Source organism: Arabidopsis lyrata, assembly GCF_000004255.2.
Source record: "Arabidopsis lyrata subsp. lyrata unplaced genomic scaffold ARALYscaffold_1, whole genome shotgun sequence".
Lineage (NCBI taxonomy): Eukaryota > Viridiplantae > Streptophyta > Magnoliopsida > Brassicales > Brassicaceae > Arabidopsis > Arabidopsis lyrata.
The window spans coordinates 15843402-15857856 of NW_003302555.1; the positions used below are offsets into that span (position 1 = coordinate 15843402).

The window sequence follows — 14455 nt, forward strand, 5'->3', positions numbered from 1 at the left end:
ATACATGCATGCGTCTTTAGGTAACTAAAGACATTGTCTATGATCAGAAAACCATCTGCTGGATATTAAAAAGAGGGCCTTACCAAAGATTTTTTTTTTTTTTTTTGTTTGAATGTGTAATTTATATATCAAAATAGGGAGTTATGTACATCAGTTTGAAAAGGAAGCTCACGAGTACTGTTTGCAGGCCACTAATGGCAGAAAATAGAACATATGAAGAAGCTTAAAACAGAGCTAAAAACGGAAACAGAGCTATGAGATGAAACAAAAGTCGTCGGTGGGGTTTCTTCGAGTAATCAAGGGATGAGATCCTATTACGAATAAGTTTCTCTCCATTGCGAATCAACTGGGCTGCTGATATACCACCATTGTCATGGATGCGTGTGTTCCGCTCACGCCATAGCATATAGACAGTTACCTGAAAACACAAACGAATGAGGATATCTCGTAGGCAGTCACCCGAAAGGCTTTGAATTGCAGTGACAGTGTCAGCCCAATCCGGAGTCATGTGGTGACGAAGAAGCTTCCCCGCTAGCGAGGACCAAACCGTGAAAGAGTACGGACAAGCGAAGAATAAGTGATCCCGTCATGTTTATACCAGAAAAATTGGACGAATTGGATCAATAATTAGGGAAGATTTAAGCAAACTTATAACACAGTCTTTAATGATAAAACCATACTGTTATAAACAAAAAAAACCATATAATTGACATGAATAAATAACACCCTTATCAGATTTCACTGAAGCTTCAGTCTCAGCATCACAGATTGATGCACTTTCCCAGTTTTTTCTGGAGCTCCTTTGTCTCTTTTTCAGCCCTCTCCAGATTCTCCCTGAGCTTCTTAATCTCATCGCTCGACCGTTTCTGAACTTCGTTTACCTTCTTTTCCGCTTCAATTCTTGCGGCTTGCTCTTCACCCAGTTGCTGCTCCAGCCTCTTGGCCGTTTCTCTCAGCTTTGTCTCCACCTGAACAGCAACAAGAAAGCAGAAAGCTTGTATAGTTATGATTTAATCAATGTATACGAAAAAGCTTTTGATCCGCATTAACAACACAACAGCTACCATCTCTGTGATGCGGCTAAGTTGCCGGTCATAGGACATATCAATCTGCTTCTTGAACTCAGATATCTCATTATTTGAGTAACCCTTCAGCGCTTCAACCTCCTTTTTCTGGCCCCTTAGCTTGATAGCCTCTTCCTGAAAATGCAATCACAGTTAGGATACTCTACTTCAAAACAGAATAACTCTAAAAAGCGAAAGCAACAATTTCACCTGTAGCTCATGGAACAACTCATCTGTATACGGTTTTCCGTTGTTTCGTTTGACAATCGATTCAACAAGTGAGAGAAGCTTCTGAACTTGCTCAGCTTTCTTGAGCTTATCAGTAGTCTTGTTATTAAACAAGACCACCCGATTGTCACATATCCCAAGAATTTCCTACAAGCCACACCAATTCAAATATACCTAAGTAAGCTGAAAAAAATCCTTCATGAAAGACTCAAGAAAATAGCCAAATTCGCTTACTTTCAGAAACTCAGGGCAAAAGTCAGCCAAATACTCCTCCAATGTCTCCTCATTCTCTTCCAACTCATCCCCACCGGTAAAAACAACGATCATATAATCAGCGATTTTACTGCCGAATAGTGCTTGCAAGAAACTAAGAATAGTTTGCTCCTCTTCAGCAAGCCGCCTAACAGAGAATACCAACAAGATTGCATGAATCCCATCTTCTGCCAAACTTATGCACCTCACAATCTCCTTCCCAATAAAATCAGCTGCAGTGGACAAATCAAACAAACCTATACAAAAAAATTCACCAGGTTAACAACTTAACATCACATTCAAGAAAGTAAAAATAGACTAAAGTGAATCAAATTTAGACTTCCAAATCCAATGAAAACGCTTACCAGGAGTATCAACCACATTAATGATATCACCATCTTCTTGAACAACTCTCTGTGACTCGCACGTGCTCGTCACTCCTACAGTTCTAGCTCTTGACCTAAAAGCTTTCCTCCCAAGGATACTGTTCCCTGTCGCACTCTTTCCGTTTCCAGTACGGCCTACAAGAACTAGGGTTCGTTTAGGGTTTGACGATGAAGCAAATTCCCAATCATCTTCCATCATATCGCCACCCATCTTCAACAAACTCATATACCCTTATCTGAAAAATCAGTTAAAGGGTCACGTAAAGTTCTAATCTTTGACAGATTTAATCACAAAATCCAAGTAAAAAGCAAACAAAACAGTGACGATCGCAAGAACCTTACACGCACCAAACGCTCAAGTTTCCGATCGAAGATTACTTACTTGTTAAGAAGAATTAAACACCAAAAACAGAGCAAAACAGAACCAGAAGAATCAAATCAAACCACAGAATCAACAGATCAAAAAGCAATCGAGTAAATAAGATAGAGACGAAAGAATATTACTAGCTTGGAAAGCGGAGAAGCTAAAGCGACAATCTTTACCAAAATATCTTTTTTGGACTCAATTTATACGAAATCAGTAAAACCTGACAAGACCAGAAGCGTCTGCGAAACAAACTCGTAGTTATCACCTGCGACGCGGATCACTTATTAGATTGATTTTAAACCGTACGATGTGTTTATCAGCCTTTTATCCTACGGTCTAGATGAGAAGACTACGGGTAGCCCAATAACAAGCCCATTAAGGCCCAATATTGGCCCATATAAATAAAAAAGTCCACGTAGACCGAAGATTGATTTGTCTTCGGGTTCGAAATTTTCTTCTTACTTATTTTATTTTATTTTTAGCTGAGTTATTTTTTTTCTTTTCCAGAGGAAAGGGAAGAGAGGAAACAAAAATTAGGGCAAAATTGCGTCTTGATGTGTTTCACTTTTCTTCTTCGTGTTTGATTTGCGACTTTCTCTAAGGAAAATTTAGGGTTTTGAATAATTTTTGATGAAGGAACCTTTGCAGAAGAAGAAGGTGGTTGTTCGTCACTTGCCGCCTTCTCTTTCACAGTCCGATCTCTTATCTCAAATTGATCCTCGTTTCGCTGATCGTTACAATTGGGTTTCGTTTCGTCCTGGGAAGTCCAGGTTAGGGTTTCTTTTTCCTCTGTTCTATTTGGGTCTTGAATTTCGTATTTGGGTTTCTATGAATGTTGTTTAATTTTAGGGTTACGATTTTTTTTGTAATTGAAGAAGATGATGAAAATTGAAGATTTTTGTCTTTGATTATGTTAGAGATTCTTGTTACTTAGTTGAATTTAGTGAAAGTATACTTAGTATTGAGTTTTGTAGTGATGTGTGTGTGTTTGTTTTTGTGGTTTCCTCAGCTATAAAAATCAGAAGTATTCACGGGCCTACGTAAGTTTCAAGGCACCAGAAGATGTTTATGAGTTCGCTGCATTTTTCAACGGGCATGTGTTTGTTAATGAAAAGGGTATTTGACTTTTTAATCTGTCTTTGTCTGATGGTTGCATGTGTTTTTAGTAGTATGTGTGTATTCGGAGATGTGATTTGTGGTTTCTTTTGGTTTAGGTGCTCAGTTTAAGGCTGTAGTTGAATATGCGCCTTCTCAGCGTGTGCCGAAACCGTGTGATAAGAAAGATCCTCGTGAAGGGTCTATTAGTAAAGATCCTGATTATCTGGAGTTCCTTAAGGTGATTGCTCAACCTGTTGAGAATCTTCCTAGTGCTGAAATCCAGTTGGAAAGAAGAGAAGCTGAGCAGTCTGGTTCGTGTTTCGTATTTGCAATCATTTTTATGCTTCTTCGATATGACCAGGTTGGTTATTCTCTAATGAATTAATCGAAATTACTAAAGAAAAAATCACTCTTTAGGTGCTTCAAAAGCGGCTCCCATTGTTACCCCTCTTATGGAATTCATACGTCAAAAACGTGCTACTGTGATGGGATCCCAGGTACATTATGCTTACGTTTTTACTTTTTCACTTAGTCTACCTAGTGCAATATCAGAGCTTTCTTGGTATGAATATCTTTGTAGTTTATCCATTCGAAAATGGAACTTCTATTGTTGATCTCTGGTTTCTGTTCAAGCAACAGGGTTTATCAGATGTTCGAAGAGGAGGTAGAAGAGCCAGAGTAGTCTCTGCAAACAAGCCGAGTTCAAGGCCCTCAAAACGAAACTCTGAAAAGAAAAAGGTGTGTCTCTCACTATTTAGTGTGGTTTGCCATTTTACTCGACTGTTACCTTATGGAGAATTTTTTGTTATAAATCTTTTACTTTTCATATATTAGTATGTGGAAAAAGACAGTTCAAAGAACGTGCCTCGGAAGACTACAGCAGACGTCAGCAGCTCTAAGCCAGATTATCGTCAGTCAAATTCAAGTGGAAATGAAACTGGTAATAAATCAACAGCTGTAGTTATTCCTAACTAGCTAATCACATGATTTTTAAAGGCCACTTTTAACTCTCTGTCTTTATGCTACTCAATTGCAGCCCCTGTCATTGATAGCTCTCTCCCAGGGATCGCATTGACTATGGATTCTGGGAAGAAAAAGATTTTGCTCCTGAAGTCAAAAGACCGGGACAATTCTGATGTAAGCTTTTTTGTTGTTTAAGAAAGTTGTGCAGACTGTCTTGTATTTTGATAGTTGTAGACAGAATTATAAGCCATGTAAAATTTCTCATTCGTTAATGGTGTTTTTAGAACCCTCCACCACAACCGGAACAGCATATTGAAACTATTCTTTCTGGAAACTCCACGGCTTCAAGACAGAATCAGAAGAGTGATGTTGGTGGGAGATTGATCAAGGGAATACTTATGAAAAGTGACTCACGACCGAGCCAGTCTTCCACTTTTGTCCAGCCTGAGCAAAGAGTGGAACCCTCAGAAGCTGAAAACTACAAACGACCTCCTCGGCCAGCCAACACTCGAGCAGGTTATAAAGCAATAGGATTTAAGTCAGAATGTTTGCTTCCCAAGTTGGGCTGATAATTCAAATAGATGGTCCATTTGCAGGGAAAGATTATCATGCTTCTGGTACCATCAGTGAGAAGCAAGAGAGGCGTACAAGAAACAAGGACAGACCTGATCGTGTTGTGTGGGCTCCTCTTCGTCGTGATGGCTCCAATATCAGTGAGGATCAACCACTATCTTCAGCAGGTTCTGTTTCTGTTGTTGACCATTAATTAAGTAATTAGTTTCATTTTCATGGTTGCGTCTCCTCCATGACATCTCAACTCTTCTGGTATATGTTCTTACAGGAAACAATGGAGAAGTGAAAGACAGGATGTTCTCTCAAAGATCTGGAGAAGTGGTGAACTCCTCTGGTGGACACACTCTTGAGAATGGTTAGTTCATTTGAAGTTGGAGAATGCAAAATGTGCCTTGTGTCATTATTAATAAAGAAAAGTGATGTTGGTTCTGCCAAAACTTTCGACTTTATCCAGGTTCTGCCAGACATTCTAGTCGCCGTGTTGGAGGTCGCAATAGAAAAGAAGAGTTGATGACTGGTGAGGGTAAAACCTCCCGGAGAGGTGGTGGTGGTGGTCCCAATTCACAAGAGGCAAGCCAAACCAAAGCCTTTTTTACTACACCTTAATGTCCTCTTATAACCATGTTTGGAAGATTCATTTTTACTGTGTTGCAGAAGCAAATGTGGATTCAAAAACCATCATTGGGTACTTGATATATTACATAACATTGTGGTAAGCTTCTATTACTCTCAGCATTGAACATCAGTTTGTTTTCTTCTTCTTGAACTATTGGATGGGTTTGTCAACACAGTTTTATGATTGTTCTGACCTTTCAGGCTAAATATATGAGCCATTCCAATGGATTTTGTCCTTGAATGGGAATCTATAGATCTCAATCGAAATGGGGAGTAACACTATCAACATCACTCGGGTTTTGGAGACTTTTGGTCCAATGTCGTAAGTCGTAGTATTGCACATAAAAGAGGCCGTTCTCAAAGTAGGAATCAGCTCAAGATTTATGAGAGAGAGACAAGAAAAGACTCGTTTGCGGTTCATGGTACCTGCATCCCCCCTTTTGGCTTGTGCGGTGTTACAGACAAGTGAGTGAGAAGTGAGAACTTACTCCCAAGTCTGAGTAATGAAAATAAAGTCAAAGTGTATAGGGAGCGGGAAATACAGTGTGTCGGGTTTTATTTTGGGTTCCTGAGAGGCCTTAGTACGTGATTGCACGATTTTAACCATATAATAGTTTGATTACTGTGAAGTTAATTTCTTGCTAAGTAATATTTTCTTGTGGAAGTTGGTTTATTTCATCTGATTAAGCCACCAAAAGAATGGTTTGTTTACATGTCACCAACAGACAACAAGATACATCTAGCGACTGTTTATCGATTCACAATGGTTATCACTTGTCACCTTTTATCTCTTTTACCAAAATTAAAATTAAAAGTCTCCAACTAACTTTGTCTTTTCGTCTGCACCAAGCCACCAACTCCAATATAATGCAAATAAATTTTTGTTGCTAGGTTATTGAGCATATTCAAAATTTATTTTAGGTTAGTTTTCTTTTGTATTTTGTGGCATTTTAGGTTAGTTTTCAAATATTTGATCACGAAATTGGTTATGTCAGCCTCTTGTATCCAAATTCAAACACAAGGATAATCTTTATATCTAATGATTGCCTCAACCAACTTATTCAAAGACTCATTGACATGAAATAACTGAGTCAGTTTTCTCCTGAAAAATCTTATTGTGGACTCATCTCTTTTGGAACTCCATATAGCAGTCCAGATACAACCGATTATCTTCTCAACAATCTATACACCGTTGTGCTTAAAGAGCTCAAAGGGTTGCAATGGAACGACAAGTTCCAATCCGAATCTGAGAATCTCAGATCATATAGCAAGAGCGGTTTACCGGGATCAAATCTAAAGATTTAAGCGAGTTGAATCATACCTAGTGCCAAGGGCGGAGGCATATGAGAAGGAGGGGAGTCAGTTGGCCCCCATAAAATTCCATAAAATATAATTGTTTAACATGTTTTCTGAAGTTTGTAATAGTGACCCCAATAAAATATATCTACTAAGCCCCATAAATCTAACCCAAACTCAAATCCACGTTACCCCAATAAAAGATATTTACTTTAGCCCTTAAAAGATATTCGTCATCTTGTAAGTACGGATGAGGTAAGATAAATTGTAGAAAGCAAATGAGACAAGAACTTTGTTAACGAGGCTCGGTTTTTCCTACTCCCCGGGACCAAGTACAGATTTCGATTTCACTAGAACAAGAAAGCAAATTACAACCAATTCACAAACGCGTAAAACAAGAACAACCCTCTTGATTTACCGCTCCTTTCTATAACGTGAAACCTTAAGGATGATCTCTACCCTTAACTAAACTCCCCCTGAGTCTAGATTTAATCAGGATAACCTAACCCTGAGCTAAACTCCCCCCTGAGTCTATACTTCAATTCTTCAAGTCTCTGGACCAACCATCACACACGAACGTTACACCAACAGACAAATAAGCTTGATCACACAAGCATCAAACCGCAAAACTATGTCGCATCAAACCGCGAAACTATGTCGCACAAAACCGTGAAACTATGTCGCACACACTCTCAGAAAGCTCTCAATGATTTGTCTCTATCCCTCAGCTCTCTTGCCTCTCTCAAAGACGTCCTCAGCTCCTCCTTATATAGCCAAAATGAATTTCTAATCACCATATGAGAAGATTTCCAATTTCCATAAGCAAAAGTAAATTTCCTTTTATACTTTTCCTTTTTCTCATCAAACTCCACTTTCATCAAGTCTTCCAAATCTCTTTAAGTCCTTTTTTCTTTGTGATTCATCCTCTAAACACGGTCCAAACATATTTTCTCAAACCTTCTAGAAACCGACATTCACACAAAAACAACAGCATCTTGAATTACTTCTTGAATCATTCAGTAACTCCATCAGACAAAATCTTGTATTACTTCTTGACTCATTCAACAACTTCATCAGACAGCAACTACATCTTCAATCTCCCCCTTTTTGACTATGTTTGTGAACTCAACAATTCTAACTCCAAAACAACATCATGAAAAACATCATCATTCTCCCCCAGAATGAGTCACAACATGGTCAAAACTGCTTGGAAAATTCTCCCCGCTTTGCAAGACAAGGTTGATAGCTTAGTACACCACCTGCATAGAAATCATCTTTCTTAACCCAAATCTTGGTGCGACTTAAACCTTCATGACTGAATTCTCGAATGAATCTGAAACAATTCTTCTTAATATGCCCTTGAACTCCACAATGATAACATGTAGGACCACGAAATCTCACATCATAAATGTTGACATAGACGCTGATACACCTCCTACTACAGATGTTGACTCAAAGGTTGTAAACGCCACAAAACTCTTCAACTCCTCACCATCATCTGAATCAGTTTCAGAGTTATTCATAATAATTTACTTCTTCTTAGGCTTCAGCAAATTCGCACATTCCAAAACGCACATGTCCAAAACCTTTGCACACAAAACATTGTATGCCATTTGATGAATTGCCCAACTCTTCTCTTTTTCCATTAGCCCTAAACCCGTGAAGAGATTTGTCTCCCTCATTCCATGAGAAGCGCTTCTTGAATGGCAAACTCAATATCTCCATCAATCTTGATATCAAACTCTGTCTTACTTCCTGAACGATTTCTTGAACCTCACGCTTGATCTACCCGAAACAAGACTAAATCTCTATCGAGAACCTGCTCTGATACCAATTATAAGTACAAATGGGGTAAGATAAATTGCAGAAAGCAAACGAGACAAGAACTTTGTTAACGAGGTTCGGTTTTTCCTACTTCCCGGGACCAAGTCCAGATTTCGATTTCACTAGAACATGAAAGCAAATTACAACCAATTCGCAAACGCGTAAAACAAGCACAACCCTCTTGATTTACCGCTCCCTTCTATAACGTGAAACCTTAAGGATAATCTCTACCCTTAGTTAAACTCCCCCTGAGTCTAGATTTAATCAGGATAACCAAATCCTGAGCTAAACTCCCTTTGAATCTAGACTTCAATTCTTCAAGTCTCTGGACCAACCGTCACACACGAACGTTACACCAACAGATAAATAAGCTTGATAACACAAGCATCAAACCGCGAAACTATGTCGCACAAAACCGCGAAACTATGTAGCACATACCCTCAGAAAGCTCTCAATGATTTGTCTCTATCCCTCAGCTCTCTTGCCTCTCAAAGACATCCTCAACTCCTCCTTATATAGTCAAAACGAATTCCTAATCACCATAGGAGAAGATTTCCAATTTCCATAAGGAAAAATAAATTTTCTTTTATACTTTTCTTTTTTCTCATCAAACTCCACTTTCATCAAGTCTTCCAAATCTCTTTAAGTCTTTTTTCCTTTGTGATTCATCTTCTAAACACGCTCCAAACATATTTTCTCAAACCTTCTAGAAACCGACACTCACACAAAAACAACAGCATCTTGAATTACTTTTTGAATCATTCAGTAACTCCATCAGACAAAATCTTGTATTACTCCGTGTTCAAAAAATCGCTAGGCGCTAGTCGGGCGGTGAGGGTGCGCCTAGCGCCTAGCAAGAAAATCGGGGATTACACGGGGATTAATCGGGGATTAGTTTTAGAGTTATTTAATATTTTAAAAACATATTAATCCATTATAATTAAGAAATTTATATAATATTGTTTTTAAAATTGTATTAAACACATGAAAACAAGATTTTAATTTCAAATTTATGATTTTTATACAAATTACGAACATAAGTAGGACGTTTTGAATTTTAGATGAAAAAAAAAGTAAAAAAAAAAAAAAAATTGGGCTAGGCGCCGTCTAGGCGGGCTAGGCGGCCGCCTAGGCGGTCCAGGCCGATTTGGACAAAATTGCCGCGGTGCTCCTCCGATCAGGGGCTAGGCGGCCGATTTTTAGAACAAGGGTATTACTTCTTGACTCATTCAACAACTTCATCAGACAGCAACTACGTCTTCACAACTAACTAAACTATGCGTCAAAAATTTCTGTTGTGGCGAATTTAGAAACTAAACATCATCAACAAAATTAGTATATGTGGAAGTTTGACAAGTTTCCTATACACAAAATCAAGATAAATGATTTAGAACCAGTGCAATAGTTTAGGAGACCAACAACTCTTAGGTTGGTGTTGATTGGGGAGGTTATATATTTTGTTTTGGCAGCGAGTGGATTGAGTTATGTATAATCAGTCTAGAAAAAAAAAAATCTAGAACTAGAGAATAGGAGAACAAAAAACAAACGACAGTGAGAAGGAAATGCAATCCCCTTTCAACTAGCAGTTACTCATGTTTTTGTGCTTAACTACACATGTGTTTTTAAGACATAAACCTTGTAGCTTATGACACAATTTCACCTTTCATATACTCTAAATGCTTCTTCTTTTTTCATTTTATTTTGTACATAATGGTGAAAATAGAAAGACTATCCCCAACTTGAAACAAAGTAACAAAATGAGATTCATGTCACATGTGATATTTATATACAGACTTGAGACTACAATGAAATCAAGTATATATGTTGACTTAAGAGAAGAAAATGAAGTATGTTGACTAAGAAAGGTCAAAATTTTTAGAAATTCTCACCAAAATCATAAGATAGTAAAATAATGTTAACAGTCTCAGGAAGCAACAGTGTGAACTCATATCTTACAAGAGATTGAGGAAATCTCTTACAAATCTACAACCTCAACTAACTTTGTCCAAAACTGTCTCTATCCTCTGTTTTATTTTTTTCTTCCGGTGGTACAAAATTCACAATGAACTGTATTTATCACAATTAATGACCGATTGCTTCTTCACCTACTCTCTCTCTCTCTCTCTTTGGAAGTAACAAGCCTATATGCTGATCCCATCTAGAGCCAAGAAGCCTCTATTCTTTAAAAACTTTGACTTTCTCGAAAAACTTCCATTTTCTTGAGAAGTTCCCTTCTGGGTTCTTGATTTGGAAAGATGGGTAACAAGATAATCTCAATGATGAAGAAAGATAGCAAAGATGGAGGAGGAGGATCTAAGAGCAAACGAATGAATCGGTCACAGAGGAAATTACTTGCTGATGAAGAGATGTTGCATCGTCGAGCTCTTTCCATGGCGATTCATCAAGCTCAGCTTTCTCAGAGATTTGATGGATCTATGTCTAGACGAGTCGGGTCTACTAGTACTAGGAAACGAACTCTCTCTGACCCGTTTTCTAATGGCAAGCAGGTAAAAATCACTACTGATTCTGAATCTTCTCTACACTTATAAAAAAGTTTCAATCTTTTTCTTGAAAAGTTCAAAGTTTTCATTTTTATATGATTTAATGATTGTTTCGACTGAGTCTTTGCCTTTTTGCTGGTTTAATGATTGTTTGGGAACTTTTTCTATATTTTGGTTACTATAAAAAGTAGAGGAAGAGAAGAATCTTTGTTAAAATTAGAAAAGAGAAGTGAAAAAGTGTTGAAAGATTTCTGACTTATCTGTTGGAAATGTTAACTTTATCATGAAAAGAAATGTTCTTCAGTCTGATACTGACACTGTGTTGGGACCAGATGAGCTATAAAACTATTGAGTGTCTTTAGCCACAACTCATAAAGTGGCTTGCTATGAAAGAATTGAAGTTGCATCACTTTGTTCGATAGTGGATCGTCTTTGCTGATTGTTTGTTCCTGTCACACCTTGTCTTTGCTATATAGATTGATGATGGTATTGTTATAAACTAGCTTTCAGATGTTAGAGCAATGAATCTATGTTCCTTCTTCAGGTACCTGATTTTTCAGAGAGCTTGATAGTGAAGAAATTTGTTTTGGTGCACGGTGAAGGATTTGGGGCATGGTGTTGGTACAAGATGGTTGCTTCATTGGAAGAGTCAGGACTGTCTCCTACTACAGTTGACCTCACTGGGTGTGGATTTAATATGACGGACACAAACAGTGTCTCTACCTTGGAGGAATATTCAAGACCGTTGATCGAGCTCCTTGAAAACCTCCCTGAAGAAGAGAAGGTTAGAGCTTGCTCTCTTTGTTTGGAGGAATATTATAAACCATTTGATTGGAGGAATGAGGCAATGAGAAACGAGTTTGTTGTTTTATGCAGGTTATTCTAGTGGGTCATAGTACTGGAGGTGCGTCCATTTCATATGCGTTAGAGCGGTTTCCAGAGAAAATCTCAAAAGCTATATTTGTATGTGCAACCATGGTTTCTGATGGCCAAAGACCCTTTGATGTTTTCTCTGAAGAGGTAATAAACACTCTTTGAGTTCATATCTGTCATGCATTAGAGAAAAGCGCGATGTAGTCTTTGTACTTTTGTGCTCACATTTGTGAGAAACTGTCTACACTGCTGCAGCTTGGTTCCGCAGAGCGATTCATGAAAGAGTCACAGTTCTTGATTTATGGGAATGGAAAAAACAAGCCTCCTACGGGGTTTATGTTTGAGAAACCACACATGAAAGGCTTGTATTTCAATCAATCACCCAACAAGGTACACTCCAAAACTCTAATTCTTGAATTGTGCATATGCATTTGGTAATTAGCAAAATTCTGCAACTTTTTTAAGTGATTTGGTTTATGGTTTTGCAGGATATAGCATTGGCAATGATCTCAATGCGACCTGTACCACTCGGACCAATGATGGAGAAGCTATCTCTGACCGCAGAAAGATACGGGAAAGGGAGAAGATTCTATGTCCAGACACTAGATGACCATGCGCTCTCACCAGATGTTCAAGAGAAGGTAGTGAGAGAGAACAGCCCTGAAGGAGTCTTCAAGATCAAAGGAAGTGATCATTGTCCTTTCTTCTCAAAGCCTCAATCTCTCCACAAAATTCTTCTCGAGATTGCACAGATTCCTTAACAAAGATCTGAGATTCTTTGGAGGAGAGAATACTGATTATACTTTTAAAACGAGAATACACTTTTATTTAATCCTCAAAAAACCTTTTGTATGCAATTCTAGAATCGATACAAGATCGTATTTATACCATTTGAAGATAAAGTGATTGGATACACAAATGGCCCTGTATTTAAAAATCTTAGAGATACATATACAGGAAGAACAATAAACAAGAAGAGGAATAGGAGACAAGAGAGAAAAGGGTCTGTCTATATATAACAACACTCTTATTATTCCAAGTCTACAATGCCGAAATTCGAGAGAAGGATCTTAACTTGATCAACAAGGTCTGATCCTGTTGCATACTCTGTGAGCATTCCAACTGCGAAACCAAACATCGCCCACCTGCAAACAAACACACAGAGATATCTCATGTCTAGGCAGTACCAACTAATTCTTATATCAACCACAATTCTTGTGTGTGCATTAGTAAGAACTAGATACATTCAAACATCGATAATTATAAGGAAGCAGCAGATGCGATTGAGTGTTTTGTCTACCTAAGACAAATGCACAGGCAAATTGGGTAAAAACATTCAAGACAGAACTCATCAAGTGTGAAACTTTAACTAAAGAAACATCAATGACCAGTAAATTGTTTTAAGAACCAAAGCTATCAACAAATGCAATTGAGATCAGGTCTTGAAGTGGCAAGAACATCTTTTGCAAAGTATTGTATCATATAGCATCAAGATGCATATAAGTTTATGAAGAAACACTAAACACAAGCAAACCCGCAAAACAATTAGGACCCATCACTCAAATTCAAGAATTGAGATCATAGCTTAAGTAAAGGAAGTACCTTCCATTGGAGATCTCATTTTTGGGTTGGAAACCAAAAAAAGGACCTTGACCAGCAGCTTCAAGCTTCTTCTGTTTAAAGTACTCTTGAAGCTCTTTAGCCTTCTGTCTCTGAAACTCCACCGTAGTTACACTCTTCCCATCAACAGCCACAGCTTTCTGCGGCGGGGGAGGAGGAGGAGGAGCGGAAGAGGGCTGCGATGGAGGAACAGGTTTTTGCGGCTCCCGGAGAGTTGGAGGAGCCGAGGGCCTTCTTAAAGGACCTTCTGTCTGAGAACATCTGATGATGAATACACATGGCTTAGTCGTCGATGAGAATCTAAAAGACGACGAAGCTGTTGAAGAAGATGAAGAAGAGGAAGATGATGGATTTAGAATCCTGATACATTGAATCGGTGAAGCTACTGACATCTTTTCGTTTAGTTGAATTGTCTGATTTTCGAAGCTTTGGTTCTGTCTTTTGGTAATGTCTTTGTGGATGTGATTTGGCCAAGTCTGAAGCTTAAACGCAAATGGTACTTTTGGAATCATCCCACGCGCGTTGATGGCGCGTGGTAATAGTTTTTAACTACTTGTTTGACTTGAAGCTAAAAGCCTAAAACCAAGTCATGATGATTGAGTAAATTTTTAATTAACTTCAAATTTCGAAGAATTAATATTGGATTTTTTAACTGAGATTATTTCAGTTAAACGAACCGAAATGAGCCAATTTTTTCGATCATCAAATTATTTCTAGAGGGTTATCGAAATTTAAAAAAAAAAAAAAAAAAAAGAAAAAAAAAAAGAAAAAAAAAAAGTTATCGAAATTAAACGA

The 14455-nt window shown here is 38.0% G+C and overlaps 4 protein-coding genes across 8 annotated transcripts; 2 read left to right on the plus strand and 2 right to left on the minus strand.

The window, feature by feature from the left end:
* Positions 1 to 606: 606 nt before the first annotated feature.
* Positions 607 to 2544, minus strand: LOC9327131 (immune-associated nucleotide-binding protein 9). 5 transcript variants are annotated; one of them, XM_021012844.1, is made up of 6 exons: positions 2435 to 2544; positions 1910 to 2166; positions 1527 to 1801; positions 1275 to 1439; positions 1065 to 1199; positions 607 to 968 (listed from the first exon to the last, which is right to left on the minus strand). In XM_021012844.1, exons 2-6 carry the CDS (start codon positions 2154 to 2156, stop codon positions 762 to 764), a joined length of 1029 nt encoding a protein of 342 aa, XP_020868503.1. In that variant the 5' UTR covers positions 2157 to 2166; positions 2435 to 2544; the 3' UTR covers positions 607 to 761. The 5 variants fall into 5 exon arrangements, with proteins under 5 accessions (XP_020868503.1, XP_020868507.1, XP_020868506.1 ...); XM_021012848.1 differs by lacking the exon at positions 2435 to 2544 and adding an exon at positions 2313 to 2424; XM_021012847.1 differs by lacking the exon at positions 2435 to 2544 and adding an exon at positions 2279 to 2424.
* Positions 2545 to 2777: 233 nt separating this feature from the next.
* LOC9329859 (regulator of nonsense transcripts UPF3) lies at positions 2778 to 6229 on the plus strand. The gene is made up of 13 exons (XM_021012835.1): positions 2778 to 3067; positions 3307 to 3413; positions 3512 to 3706; positions 3813 to 3892; positions 4035 to 4133; positions 4230 to 4335; positions 4432 to 4532; positions 4643 to 4874; positions 4955 to 5098; positions 5200 to 5286; positions 5386 to 5501; positions 5586 to 5643; positions 5748 to 6229. Exons 1-12 carry the CDS (start codon positions 2928 to 2930, stop codon positions 5622 to 5624), a joined length of 1446 nt encoding a protein of 481 aa, XP_020868494.1. The 5' UTR covers positions 2778 to 2927; the 3' UTR covers positions 5625 to 5643; positions 5748 to 6229.
* Positions 6230 to 10585: 4356 nt separating this feature from the next.
* LOC9327132 (putative methylesterase 14, chloroplastic) lies at positions 10586 to 12942 on the plus strand. The gene is made up of 5 exons (XM_002891024.2): positions 10586 to 11173; positions 11712 to 11951; positions 12044 to 12187; positions 12296 to 12430; positions 12529 to 12942. Exons 1-5 carry the CDS (start codon positions 10922 to 10924, stop codon positions 12799 to 12801), a joined length of 1044 nt encoding a protein of 347 aa, XP_002891070.1. The 5' UTR covers positions 10586 to 10921; the 3' UTR covers positions 12802 to 12942.
* Positions 12898 to 14119, minus strand: LOC9327133 (light-harvesting complex-like protein OHP2, chloroplastic). The gene is made up of 2 exons (XM_002893752.2): positions 13643 to 14119; positions 12898 to 13185 (listed from the first exon to the last, which is right to left on the minus strand). Exons 1-2 carry the CDS (start codon positions 14050 to 14052, stop codon positions 13071 to 13073), a joined length of 525 nt encoding a protein of 174 aa, XP_002893798.1. The 5' UTR covers positions 14053 to 14119; the 3' UTR covers positions 12898 to 13070.
* Positions 14120 to 14455: the final 336 nt, after the last annotated feature.

Excerpts from the sequence above, each read along its gene's own strand:
- LOC9327131 (XM_021012844.1), bottom strand. The coding sequence starts at position 2,156 with ATGAGTTTGTTGAAGATGGGTGGCGATATGATGGAAGATGATTGGGAA. Across the intron at positions 1,802-1,909 it reads TAATGTGGTTGATACTCCTG|GTTTGTTTGATTTGTCCACT; the intron begins GTAAGCGTTTTC and ends TTTTTTGTATAG. Across the intron at positions 1,440-1,526 it reads TTTGCCCTGAGTTTCTGAAA|GAAATTCTTGGGATATGTGA; the intron begins GTAAGCGAATTT and ends TGTGGCTTGTAG.
- LOC9327132 (XM_002891024.2), top strand. The coding sequence starts at position 10,922 with ATGGGTAACAAGATAATCTCAATGATGAAGAAAGATAGCAAAGATGGA. Across the intron at positions 11,952-12,043 it reads ACCTCCCTGAAGAAGAGAAG|GTTATTCTAGTGGGTCATAG; the intron begins GTTAGAGCTTGC and ends TGTTTTATGCAG. Across the intron at positions 12,431-12,528 it reads TCAATCAATCACCCAACAAG|GATATAGCATTGGCAATGAT; the intron begins GTACACTCCAAA and ends ATGGTTTTGCAG.
- LOC9329859 (XM_021012835.1), top strand. The coding sequence starts at position 2,928 with ATGAAGGAACCTTTGCAGAAGAAGAAGGTGGTTGTTCGTCACTTGCCG. Across the intron at positions 4,875-4,954 it reads GCCAGCCAACACTCGAGCAG|GGAAAGATTATCATGCTTCT; the intron begins GTTATAAAGCAA and ends GTCCATTTGCAG. Across the intron at positions 5,502-5,585 it reads GTGGTCCCAATTCACAAGAG|AAGCAAATGTGGATTCAAAA; the intron begins GCAAGCCAAACC and ends ACTGTGTTGCAG.
- LOC9327133 (XM_002893752.2), bottom strand. The coding sequence starts at position 14,052 with ATGTCAGTAGCTTCACCGATTCAATGTATCAGGATTCTAAATCCATCA. Across the intron at positions 13,186-13,642 it reads AATGAGATCTCCAATGGAAG|GTGGGCGATGTTTGGTTTCG; the intron begins GTACTTCCTTTA and ends GTTTGTTTGCAG.